The sequence below is a fragment of the Peromyscus eremicus genome, chromosome 3 (assembly GCF_949786415.1).
Source record: "Peromyscus eremicus chromosome 3, PerEre_H2_v1, whole genome shotgun sequence".
Classification (NCBI taxonomy): domain Eukaryota; kingdom Metazoa; phylum Chordata; class Mammalia; order Rodentia; family Cricetidae; genus Peromyscus; species Peromyscus eremicus.
In genome coordinates, this window is record NC_081418.1 from 136,973,770 (window position 1) to 136,986,172 (window position 12,403).

Here is a 12,403-nt window from a genome sequence, read left to right on the forward strand (position 1 = left end):
CGGAATGCGATGGTGTCTGAGGCCCTCTAGCTGTGTCAGTCTCGGGTTAATAGTGTCAAACTCATGAGTCTGGGAGAACAAAGGATGAGTGTTTGTGCAGATTTCGTGATATGCTTGTGAACATGTATGTATGTAGTGGTTCTGTTCATGCAGAAGGAATCAACACCGTGAGTTTAAGCATGTACAATTTCATCGACATGGAAAAGGGCTCATCTGGTAAAGGCTCATGATGAAACGGGACAGAATCTGCAGACATGCTCATGTAAAAGTGCAGATGTGTTTTCCTGGCATTCTTTTAATCTTCATAGCACTGGTTTGGTTGTATCATGCTTGCTTACATATCCACTTTGACATTAACTGTAGTTAACTGAATAACCACAGTATACTCCCGTGTGATAGATTACTCTCTTTATATTTGCAGAGTCAAGAAGATGCCCAGGCTTGTGATAGGGGAGCAATAAATGGCTATATAGGTAAGATGTTGGCAGGGTAAATGTAAGATTGTAGAGGGGAGCTTATTTGGGTATTTGTTTGTGTGCATGATATGTTCGTGTGTAGAATGGAATAAAGATGCTGATAGGAGCTTATAGAGAACACACATTCACAAACACACCTGCCCCACCCCACCCCGACCACAACATTAAAAAGAAAGCTCTCTACAATTTTACTGAGGTCCAGTGCATTCCCTTAAAGTCCAGGCTAATGCCCTCATAGAGAGATGGAAAGATCCAGGAAGAAATGGGTGATAATGTCAGGGAAAAACTTATATTGATGATTTGTAACCAATGATCCATTAATCTCCTGAAACTTTGTGTATGCACAGATTGCTTTGAGAGGGGGTGGGAGAGGGAAGAGGGACCATAGTTTTTTCTTTCTTTCTTTCTTTCTTTCTTTCTTTCTTTCTTTCTTTCTTTCTTTCTTTCTTTCTTTCTTCTTTTCTTCTTCTTTTCTTCTTCTTCTTCTTCTTCTTCTTCTTCTTCTTCTTCTTCTTCTTCTTCTTCTTCTTCTTCTTCTTCTTCTCCTCCTCCTCCTCCTCCTCCTTCTCCTCCTCCTCCTCCTCCTCCTCCTCCTCCTCCTCCTCTTCCTTCTCCTTCTTCTTCTTCTTTTTTTTCAAGACAGGTTTTCTTTGTGTAGCTTTGGAGCCTGTCCTGGAACTCGCTCTGTAGACAAAGCTGGCCTCAAACTCACAGAGATCCACCTGCCTCTACCTCCCAAGTGCTGGGATTAAAGGCGTGCACCACCACCACCCAGCTGTGAGGGACTATAGCTTTCATCAGATTTCCAAAGGATCCTTGACTTAAAATTGTTGAAACCTGGTGTAATGTGTGTAGTAGAAATGACATGCCTGCTTCTCTAAGTGTGGTCTGGCTGGTACCTTGGGTATCACTTAAATGCTTTTTATAAACGTGAAATCCCTTATCCATCACGTCTTGCCAGATAAGAATCTGTTCTTTAACAAGATCCCTAGTTGATCTGTGTGCACAGTAGCTTGAGAAACAGGGCTTACATGCCATTAAGAAAACCTACTGCTTCTAAGACACCATCAAAGACTGTCGTCTAAAACCAAGTTACAATGAGATGTCCAAAGAGGAGACTCTGGACAACCGCAGTCTGGTGGGTGAAGCATCACCTTCACAATTACCAGGCTAGGAGAAGGCATTGCCCCAGGACCCCAGAGGAACAATAAGAGGTGGAAGAGGAGCTGTTGCGATCAAAATTTGAAAACAAAAGAAAATTAAGTACTGTGCATCAGAGACCACAATAACAAAAGCTTTTTTTCCTTCCTGGTGGGAAAATGACTCTCACTATAAAATAGAAAAAGAGTCCACAAGCGGGGTTTGTATGGAAGAGAATGGAAAAGGAAACACAAAGGTGATGTCTCTTACTCCTTTCTTAACGGGTCCAGGGTTACTCAGAGGAACCCATGGTAGTTCACCCAGCATGCACATCTGTTGCCCTAGAATTCATAGAGAACATTTGTATTCTGACAACAGAGAGTTTTGTAGGATAAATCACATATTTTCCTGTTTTGTTTTTAGTATACCATTTCTTTTTAGGACCCACTAGAATCCTTTGGGAAACCTACCCCCTAGTACATCAGTATAAAGTACTGTAAAATACCCCCCTCTGTTTTCCTCTAGATACAATATTCCCACCTTCACCCCAAGTCCCAGAGAAGTTCTAGCCCAGCACCTTCAGGTAGGAGCCGTGGTCATCATCAAAGCTTGTCTTGCTGAACTTCTCAGGCATCACCTTTAGCTTCTTGGCTTCAAGCCCCAGGTACCACAGCTCTGAGTAGCCCAGGATTTCACTTTGCTCATAAGGGGACAGCTGATTCTTAAAAAACTTTAGGGCCTCTGTGTGTGAAAAACATTGTCAGCTCAGTTGAGTCACATAGGGATCTGCCCTAGATACAGATTCTTTCCAGTTCAGGGCGCATTTTCCCAGCAAACTGGCTTCCTAAGGACCACACACAGGACCCCTCACCCCATGGAAATGTACCAGGGATAAATGTCAAGGAGAATTTAGCAACCCAAGACCAGGGTATGCCACAACATGGAGAAAAGTTTCAGGAGAAAATTCTGTGGCAACAACAGTATTAAGGTGTCATTTGCCCAAGTTCATGTGGAATCATACTACACAAAGAGAGGATTTGAAAGTGATAATGGTTACTGGAGCCAGACTGGTTGTGTAAGTACAACTTTAATATAGTTTCTGTCCTGGCAAGTTTTTCCACTCAGATCTGTGCTGAACAAGCCCAGGTAGCACCTCAGTACACAGGGAAGAATATCTGTACTAGATGATCAGATCACAGCAGGTGTGTGTGTGTGTGTGTGTGTGTGTGTGTGTGTGTGTATGTGTGTGTGTGTGTGTGTGTGTGTGTGTGTGTATTAGGGCAGGGGTGGAATACTCTGAGTAATAGTCAACTTTAATAATTTTTCAAATTTTTATGTGTATTTTGCTTGCATATATGTCTGTGTACCACATGTGTGCCTGGTACCTGTAGAGGTCAGAAGAGAGCATCAGATCTCCTGGAACTGGAATAAAAGATGGTTGTAAATTGCCATGGTGGTGGATGCTGGGAATCAAACCTGGGTCCTCTGGAAGAGCAGCCAGGTATCTTAACATCAGAGCAATCTCTCCAGCCCCAGTGATACCAACTTTAATATATGGGGGTTTCTCAGGACAGAGGGTTCGGGAGGGGCGCTCAGTTGTTTTGCTAACTGAAGAATGACAGAAGGAACTACTGGGGGGGGGGGTAGACAATGAAGCACATGGTCTCTGTCTTCCTACGTGTGACCAGGCAATCACTTAGAGACTAAAAGAGGTTGTTCTCCACCCAGAGGCAGAACCAAGGCTTGAGACAGCAAGAAAGCAGCTATCACACCCTGTAAAGGCAGAGCTGGTTCGCAACAGAAGCAGCTATCACACCCTGTAAAGGCAGAGCTGGTTCGCAACAGAAGCTGTCTGCTTTGGGGTTGGTCATTCCTGGGATGGCTGAAGGAGGACAGCCAATTTCAGCTCAGCTCTATGGCGGAAGAGCGGCAGACTGGACAACGCTGGCACATGGAAGACACTCGGAAGACTTGGGTTCTCTTGCTTTGAGCCTTAAGAAGGAAGCCAAGGAGGAGTCTGGCTTCTGATCTTTCAGGCTCCACCATGCCCAATGATAGAAGCTTTACCTGGTAGGCATCACAGGGCAGCTTCCCTTCTGACTCAAAGCACTTCACACACGTGGTGGTCTCCTGCTAGAGCTACAGCCCAGGATCAGACTTCCCTGTCAGGCAGCATTCTTGTGTACCTCCATGTTGAACCCAGGAGTACTCTCTCCCTGCACCCCACATGCGCTGCTGTTTGGAGCCCTCTACCTGGCCCTGACTGAGGGTTTCCTCAGGCTTCCCTGTGTAGATGGCCCTATCAAGGGGATGTTTCAAAACACCTGACTGTGACAGTTCAGCACTTGTCAACCTTAATTCTAACTCACATGCCTTTCCCCCTTGAGTCCACACAGCAGCACAGTGAGACAGTGCCCTCCCTCTCTCTCCACTGACACAGCCGACCTCGACCTTGTGCAGTTCTATGGTGAGCAATGGACCACAGAGAGCTGGTACTTGCTCCCTCTTAGCCTCCTGCTTAGCCAGCCACAGTGAGAGGTCCCAGGATTAATTTTGTTCATTTTGGTTCTTTGCCTTAATTGATAACTCCAGTACGTGGAAGCTTGGATCACCGTAGCTCAGCTCAGTTTGTCTCAGCTCTCAACATTTTAGACATCTATGACCATGCTTCCCCGACCACTCTATTCCCTCACCACTCTACTCCCCCACCACTCTACTCCTCCACTGCTCTACCTTGCTCCTCTCTGAAAGGCATACCTGCTGCTGTAAGAGGGACCTTGTGTTTCTTTGGTAGTTCGGGATGTGGCTTGGTGTCTTGGGCTTTAGGGTTAAAGTTGAAAGGTATTTCTGAAGTCTTGACCTCAGAGGAGAGCACTTGATTGTGAATATGATTTTCCTGTCCAGGGAAACAAGTTTGTAATAAAAGACTAGATTCTCTTAGAGGTCATAGGTCATCCATTTGACCCAATAGACCTACCTCCAGCCCGGATCATGTCCTACCACTCCCTGGAGAAAACAGTTATGAGTTAAGAGATTGTGGGTCTCTTGGCCCTTCTTCTAGAAAGAGTAGCCGACTCTCATGCGATTCCCTGGAAGAGTCACTGTATTACATTACACAGTTGGCAACCCAGTGGCATGTCTCTGTAGAGAGAGACTCAACAATGTTTACTGCTGCTCTTGAGGAGGCCATGAGGTGGTTACTTTTCATTGTTAACACGACTGGGTTTACAGTCACTATGGAAACACATCTCTTGATTTGTTTACGAGAGGTTTCCTGAACTGAAGAATGAAGACCCACCTTGAGTGTGGGAAGCACCAGTACCATTAAGGGAGAGTTGGGGGTTGCCTGAGACTGAATAGGAAGAGAAATCGAGCTGATCACCAGCATTCATCTCTGCTTCTTGACCACAGACACAATGTGAGCAGCTGCCTTGAGCCCCTTCTGCCCATGGCCTTCCCTGCCATGAAGAACTTCATTGGCTTAAACTTTGAGCCAAACGTAAACCCCTCCTCCGTCAAGTGGCTTCCTTTCAGGCATTTGGTCATAACAGTGAGAAAAGTAACTAATATAGGCCAATTCCAAAAAAGCTAAGTGACTTAGTGGATTACAGGGCCTTCAATGGAGCTGAGACTAGCCTTTGGTCAACTTGTTGCTAGCTCACAGTATCTCATTGGGTCATCCCAGGAAATGTAGAGGAGAGGCTGGTGATGGGGCTCAGAGTGCATATTGCTCTGGCAAAGGACCCAAGTCTCATTGCCAGCACAGTGCCACATCAGGTGACTCACAACTGCCTGTGACCCCAGCTCCAGGGGCTCTGACATGCTCTTCTGGATTCCATGGGCATCTACGTTCATACACACATACCCACAGACATTACACATAATTACATTTTTTTAAAGTAGAGGACACTAGAAGACAATCTTTTGACTAGCTCTGCCATTTATACAGCAGGGACTTCATTTTTCTTTTCCTTGATGAATGCTCATGATGCCACAGAGAGACCATTTTACAGGTAAAAGAAAGTCAAGGCACATTTGTTCAAGTTTTTACTCCTATCGAGTGAGAAGTCTAGAACCCAGACCTCCCCGGACCTGGTACTGCATTGAACTCAGGCTTCAAATCTGCTTGCTTAAGGGCATGGCCATCGTCTTACTCACCTGATACAGCGAGGATGGCTTTGATTGGACTTTGTTGCCAATGTGTGGGAAGTTAATTGTGTTCTTCTTCCCCTTTGTGTCTACAAAAGGGAGTGCAGTGATGTTGGTGTTTGTACTCTACAAAAGGAGAAAGGGAATATGTCACAAACATCCCAGGAAAGGAAGTGTACTCTGGGTTATCTCTTCTATCCTGAACTCCACAATAATGTGACACCTAACTCAGGTTCATAAGAAAACGCAGATTCCAGAGAGCAGAGTAATCAATCAGTTGGGCTATGGGTTTGAATCCTCCCTCTACCACTTATGAACTGTAAGCCTCCAGTAGGTCATATTGATTTCTAAGCCTCATTTGTTACCATGGTGACAAAATGGGACCTACCTCATAAGACTTTTATGGGGAAATATATGTAGAGTGTTCCAAAGGTACTGGCCTTATTATCACCATTGCAGTATCAGGGACCTAAAAGACCTATCTCCAACCAGGATTTATTTTCAGTTAAGAAACAGTAAGTTTCTTAATGTGTCTCTCAAAGTAAGTGTTTGTCTGACTTTCATACAATGCTCTGAAAATGCATCCAAATGTGGAAAAGTTCTTCCTGCTATATGTGCAACACAAACCCTAATCTTCTCTACAGGCACATTATAATTTGATCCCTATTATCCTGTGTTGATTGGTCTATGGATTGAATGGGAATTCACCTATCAACACACAGCCTTATTTAGAGTGTGGTCATTGTTAAACAAAATGGCCTGATAAACTCTATCCCAACTATCCACTTGCCTTCACCCTCTTCTAGAGAAATGGCACTGGCCATCACGTCCTACCTTATGTGAACACCGGGTCATTCTTAGCTTCTTGATCTTGGAGGATGGCTTCTGGACTTGAACCAAAGGCTTACTCTCAACCTGGGTCAGGCGGGAGAGAACTGAAATAGAGCTTGCCTGCTTTCATCCCAAGCCACCTGTGCATTTTTTTCCATTATGATAAAGTGCCTTTGAAGCCAACTCTCCTAACTTTAAAGTTAGGAAAAGTCAAGAGAAGCTAAAAGAAGTACTCAATGAATGCATGAGTGAATTGTTATTCAGTGAATGCATGTATGAATTGTTATTCAGTGAATGCATGTATGAATTGTTATTCAGTGAATGCATGTATGAATTGTTATCCAAACAAATGCTCTTTCCAGAAGTGTTAAGCATTGACTGACTAATTCCTATAATTGCCACACTTAAAAAAAAAGAATGGAAGCAATGTAAAGCCAAGTGGGGTGACACCTGCCTGTATTTCCAGCAGTGGAGTATCTGAGATGGGAGGATTGTGAGTTCTAGGACAGCCTGACTATAAAGCAAATTCTTATCTCAAAAACAAAGTAGTCAGTATAACCTTTTCACCAACAAAACATTATCAGAATCCTTAGACATGGAAAGGAATAAAATCCAAGTTGTTCTTGCTCATTAGATGATAAAATGCTTATAACTCAGAACTGTCTTTACCATCAATATGTTGAAAGCACCTCAGTGGAACCTTCCAGAATCTAGGTGGCCAGCCTTAATGCCCATGATCTGATTAGAAGAGAGTTCACATCTAGAATGGGGTAGGGAGAGTAAAATCAAATCCTCAAACAGTGTGTACCAAGGTCAAAAAAGCCATCATGGAAGTAGACTGCCTCACTGTGTGCTGCACACAGATAAACAGTGGTCCAGTGGCTATGCTTTTCATTCCATGATCCACTTGGGAAGCTATTAGCAGAACAGTGGACCTGAATTTTGTGCTTGTTATTATTAGGGATATGATTAAAATTTAAGTAAAAAATATAGTAGAGACAGACTACCTCTGTAAAATTTGGCAGTTGGGTACAATACCTGAATTTATGACCCTCTAGATAAGCCCTCCTCAGAGCTGTACTGATGGGGACTATTTCAATAGTCAGCTGTGATCTCCTAGACTTTGGAAGAGGACTGAAGGAAAGGGATATACAAGGAGAATAGCTATGGCTTCAGACCACCTTTGCTAATTTGCCAGTGTGTGCTAAATTCAGAATTTTCCTGACCATCAAATGGACCCTAGTGTCTGGGGAAATGCTGCAAATTAATTTTAAAACCCAAAGAATGTTATTAAGTGTGTTTATGGGGGTTAAAACTCATAAATGACCATCAGATCAACAAGCTAGTCTTGAGAATGCAATGGAGAGACTGGCAGATTAAGGAGAATTATATTAATAATATGTAACTCTATCAGACAAAGGGTGGGGGCAATGAGTGCCTTCACCAACAGAGATGCCAGTGTGAGAGCTACGAGCCTGAGGAGCAAGGAGGGTTGAAAGACATGGGGGCTGAGAGGGAGTATACTATGGGATGAAGCGGTAGTGTCTGGCATGTACTAGGGCTCTCCACTGCCCACGCTTGTAGCCTGGGACTGATTTTGGAATGCACGGGAAGCAAAGCAAAGAAACTTGGCCTTTATCCTGTGGGCAACTAAAAAGCACTGGCAGTTTATACCATATGTGCAGAGTGGTACTTCAGAGCGACCCCTTTAGCAGTGATATGGAATAAAATAATGTTTGGGAGCATGAAAATTTAGAAATCACCCCTCCCCCCCACTGCCGCCGCCACTTTTCTTCTTTTTTTAATGCCAGGATGGTGCATGCCTGGTGACAGTTTCTAATTCAACAACTCCACTAATCACTGAGCTTGGGCAGTTATCAGTTGTTCCTTGTGTAATATGGGGATGTTATCCATGAAACCCTCAGAGGGCTGGTGTGAGGAGTAAAGTATACATGTAACCTGCTGAGACCTGTGCCTTACACACACTGAAGTTCATTGTCTCTAGCTGTGAAGAGCATGGGGTGATCTTGCTCATTTTCCCTGAAACAGGAAAAGCTATGAACACAGACCTGATGGACGGTGAACAAGATGATGTGGCCACAAAACCTAAAGGATCATAATGCTTAACCAGAGAAAAGAATAAAACAGAACAGAACTTGTGGGGGACAACAATCAGTCAGATTCTGCCCGACGTGCATTGGAGCTGAATGCAGTGTCTGGAAGGAAGATGGCAGGTTTCTCATTGTTGGGGTGAAGATTTACATTATCAGTGTGGTTCCATCACCATCATGTCATAATTGACTAGGACCAGATAAAGAAGAACTCGTATTTAACTTAATATACCTACAGATGGCTACACAGAAATCCTTCTGTATTGGAGCATATACATAGATTAGCGCGCGCGCTCGCGCGCGCGCACATACACATACACATACACACACACACACACACACACACACACACACACGCACGCACGCACGCACGCACACACACACACACACACACACACACACTTTCTCTGTCCCTGAGAGAACTTAAGAGAAATAACATCCCAGTAGAAATAAACATGCCTAGAACTCACATATTGGTATCTCATACCACTCTCCAATAAGAGGAACCGGAAGTCCTTGGACAAATGGCAGATTCTGGGACCAGGGTAGGAAATAACTTGTAGACATAGAAAGTAAAGAAGTGATGAAAATAATAGACTAATATTTAGTAACAATGCAAGGAAAAAATAGGTATTCATGAGCCCACACTGATCTAAATACAGCAAAGCTTCCAAACCTGTCACATACAGCCTGTCTTTGTACAGCAACCCAGGATATAGAGAAAAGGAAGTTTATAGCCAAGGTTAGAGCCACACTGGGACTTGATGAAGACACTCCCCCCAAATGGTGACATCTGTGTGTTTGCACACACACACACACACACACACACACACACACACACACAACTTGCAGACCACTTTTTTCAAGAGGCATGAGATCTCATCGCACCTCACTCTACAATAGCATCCTCAAGGGACAAGAGGAAGTGACTGCTTTCCCACATCCACAATGCAAAACAAAATTTTCTTTTTAGGTGGCGTACTTTCTGGCATTGTCCTTTGGTCCCTCACTGCTTTGTTCCCAGCAAATGAATCTCTTCTGAATGTAGTGTAGGGGCTGGGGGGCTAAACAAGGGTTCCATGTTAGGAAAACCAGTCCTGGAAAGCCTAAATAGGCAGGTGTTCATTCCCATGTGAGTCACACCGACCTGATCACGTGACCTCTTTGGGAAAATCAAGGCGGGATATAGAAGAATGGACTGCCCAGAACCATATGAGGATGAAATCCTCAGTGCCACCCAGTGACATTCTGTCTTCTCCTCTGGCTTTTATTCACATCACACCAGGTCCCAAGTGAACATGCACACCCTTCCCCTACCTCAGATGAAAAGCTCTGCGCTGTTTACAAGGGCCACAGTGGGCAGGGGTGGGGGGGAACTTATGTCCAACACCATTATTCTGAGAGCTGAGAGACAATGGCTCTTTCCCCCCATTTAGATCTAGTCTTAACAGGATCCCAAGATGCATCTCCTGGTCTTATTACCTTGGACTGAGCCTTGGATGTCCTCATCTGTGACGTCCAGGGAAGAAAGCATCTGGGCTCTAGGTGGACATCAGTTCCCCTGGTCCCATGCCCCTAGGCCACCTAGACTTTTCAGAGGTACACCATCAAACAACACTGCCTTAGTCACTCCTCTCTGGCTACTTCTCTGTTTTCTCAACTGGCTCCACCTCCTCCTTCTCTCCCCGCTCTCTCTCTTAAAAAAAAAAAATCCCTAGAGCTTGGATGGGCCTGGCAAGCAGATGAGGTTTAAGTTCTCTGCTGTCAGCTCACAGCTTCCTCCCTGCAGGCTCCAGAATCTTCTCCCAGAGACCAGGAAAGAAAAAAACCAAACCTGAGTTCAAAACAAATGCTTGATGTAAGGAGAGAGCGTGATGATGAGAGAGAAGAAAAATCACTAGGAATTTGATACTGAACACAATTGAAATGGATGACTAGGCCCATCCAAGCCAGATAAAGAGCTGGGAAAGGGGAAGGTGCCTTGATCCTGCAACCCAGCTAAGGGACTAAGCTACATTACTAGCTGCAGATCTCAGCTAATCAAGGTTTCTATCTGACTGCCATTTCTAGCTAAGAGTCTTTGCTGAAAGCTCCTTTGCTGTGTGTGAGGAAGCCCAGGATGCCTAAGCAGGAAGGAGCTGCCTCCTGGGTCCTCCCACAGGCAAGGAGGGACTCTGGAGACCCATTAGTGGGATGAACGTGACCATTCACATGGGAGCGGCAGCTCCATGTCATGGATGCAGTGTCCTCCCAGGAGACCTGCCTACCAGCCTCCTGGCCATACTTGAGAGAAAGGCAGAAACCGAGGCCTGAAAGCTCAGACACTTGGAGTCATTTCCTACTTCTCAGTGCCTGGCATCGGGGGATACATCTCGTCATGACTTCACTAACGGATCTTGGATAATCATGTTGCCAGGGACAGTCTTTGGAAATATGTCACAGAATGGTCTTGTTTTACACATGGAGAAAGAAAAGCCAAGGTTATCCAAATAAGTTGTCCAAGATGACCGCCCCCCACCAGCCCCTGACGGCAGCAAACTTGAGTCTGGAACCTAAGCCCTCAAGTGCCCTTTTCCTGAGTCATGCTGCTACCCCATCTGACCTCTTCATGGTCTACAAAACCGAGGGACACGGAAAGAGGAAATACTTCTCCTCTGAAACTCTCAAATTAAAAATATGTTCTGGAGGCTGAAGCAGGTAAGAGCACTTTCAGAGGACCTGGCTTTGATTCTCAGGACTCACATGGCATCTTACAATCGTCTGTCACTTCAGTTCCAGGGGATGAGATACCTTTTCTGGCCTCCTTAGGCACCAGACATACACACAGTACACAGACATACATACAAGCAAACATTTATACACATAAAATAAAAGATAAGGGGCTAGAGAGATGTCTCAGGGGTTAAGAGCGCTGACTCTTCTTCCAGAGGACCTGAGTTCAATTCCCAGCACCCACATGGCAGCCCGCACCTGTCTGTAGCTCCAGTTTCAGGGGACCCCGACACCCATGGCAAAAACACAAATGCACATAAAAATTTTAAAAAAAATAAATCTTTAAGTAAATTTCATATTTTTATGCAGATGCTATCTGGATATGGTTTTAGAAATCAATTATCTATTAATTATTACATGAAACACTAAGTTTCCACAACATAGAGGTATGTGTACCACGGAAGCATAAAGGAGATGATGTCTAATATTGTGTTCTGCTCATTTAGGTTTATGCCATGACCTTGCTTATGTTACTTCTGCCTGAAATGCTCCCCTCCACCTCATACGCAGCCTCCTTGAACAAGTCCAGGCAGCATTAACACACAGAAGACAATACAATGAATGAGCCCGATTTCTACACTCTGTGATGATGTTGTGGCTGGCTGGTCCATTAGTGAAACACGATGGAGTGTTCTTGACAGTAGCTTAAGAAGAGGCTCACTGAACTGCCGGAGAAACTTGCTTCTACTTCAGTGAGAGCCCTTATCATGCCTTCCTCAGTGAGAGCCTTTACTGTACTTTGCTGTGCCTGTCTAGTGCATGTTCATGCCCGTCTCTACTGTGCAGTCTGGCCACAAGTGCATCATTTTGTCTCACAGCACTGAGGACAGTACTTTGGCTCTGGTAGAATGATTTCTAAAAGAATCCACCAATGACTGGTCTTTAAGGATTCATATCATAGGGCTGGCAAGATGGCTCAGTAGG

General features: G+C 44.6%; 1 protein-coding gene across 2 annotated transcripts in view; it reads right to left on the reverse strand.

Annotated features, from left to right (window-relative positions):
- The window catches only part of Dyrk4 (dual specificity tyrosine phosphorylation regulated kinase 4), a 40,050-nt gene that overhangs the window by 18,744 nt on the left and 8,903 nt on the right, over positions 1-12,403 (reverse strand). For both annotated transcript variants that reach the window (XM_059258648.1, XM_059258647.1), the window contains exons 4-7: positions 6,600-6,680; positions 5,775-5,891; positions 4,374-4,512; positions 2,194-2,357 (exon numbers count right to left, since the gene is read on the reverse strand). In XM_059258648.1, the coding sequence (XP_059114631.1) occupies positions 2,194-2,357; positions 4,374-4,512; positions 5,775-5,891; positions 6,600-6,680 (501 nt within the window). The remainder of the gene's footprint in view (positions 1-2,193; positions 2,358-4,373; positions 4,513-5,774; positions 5,892-6,599; positions 6,681-12,403) is intronic.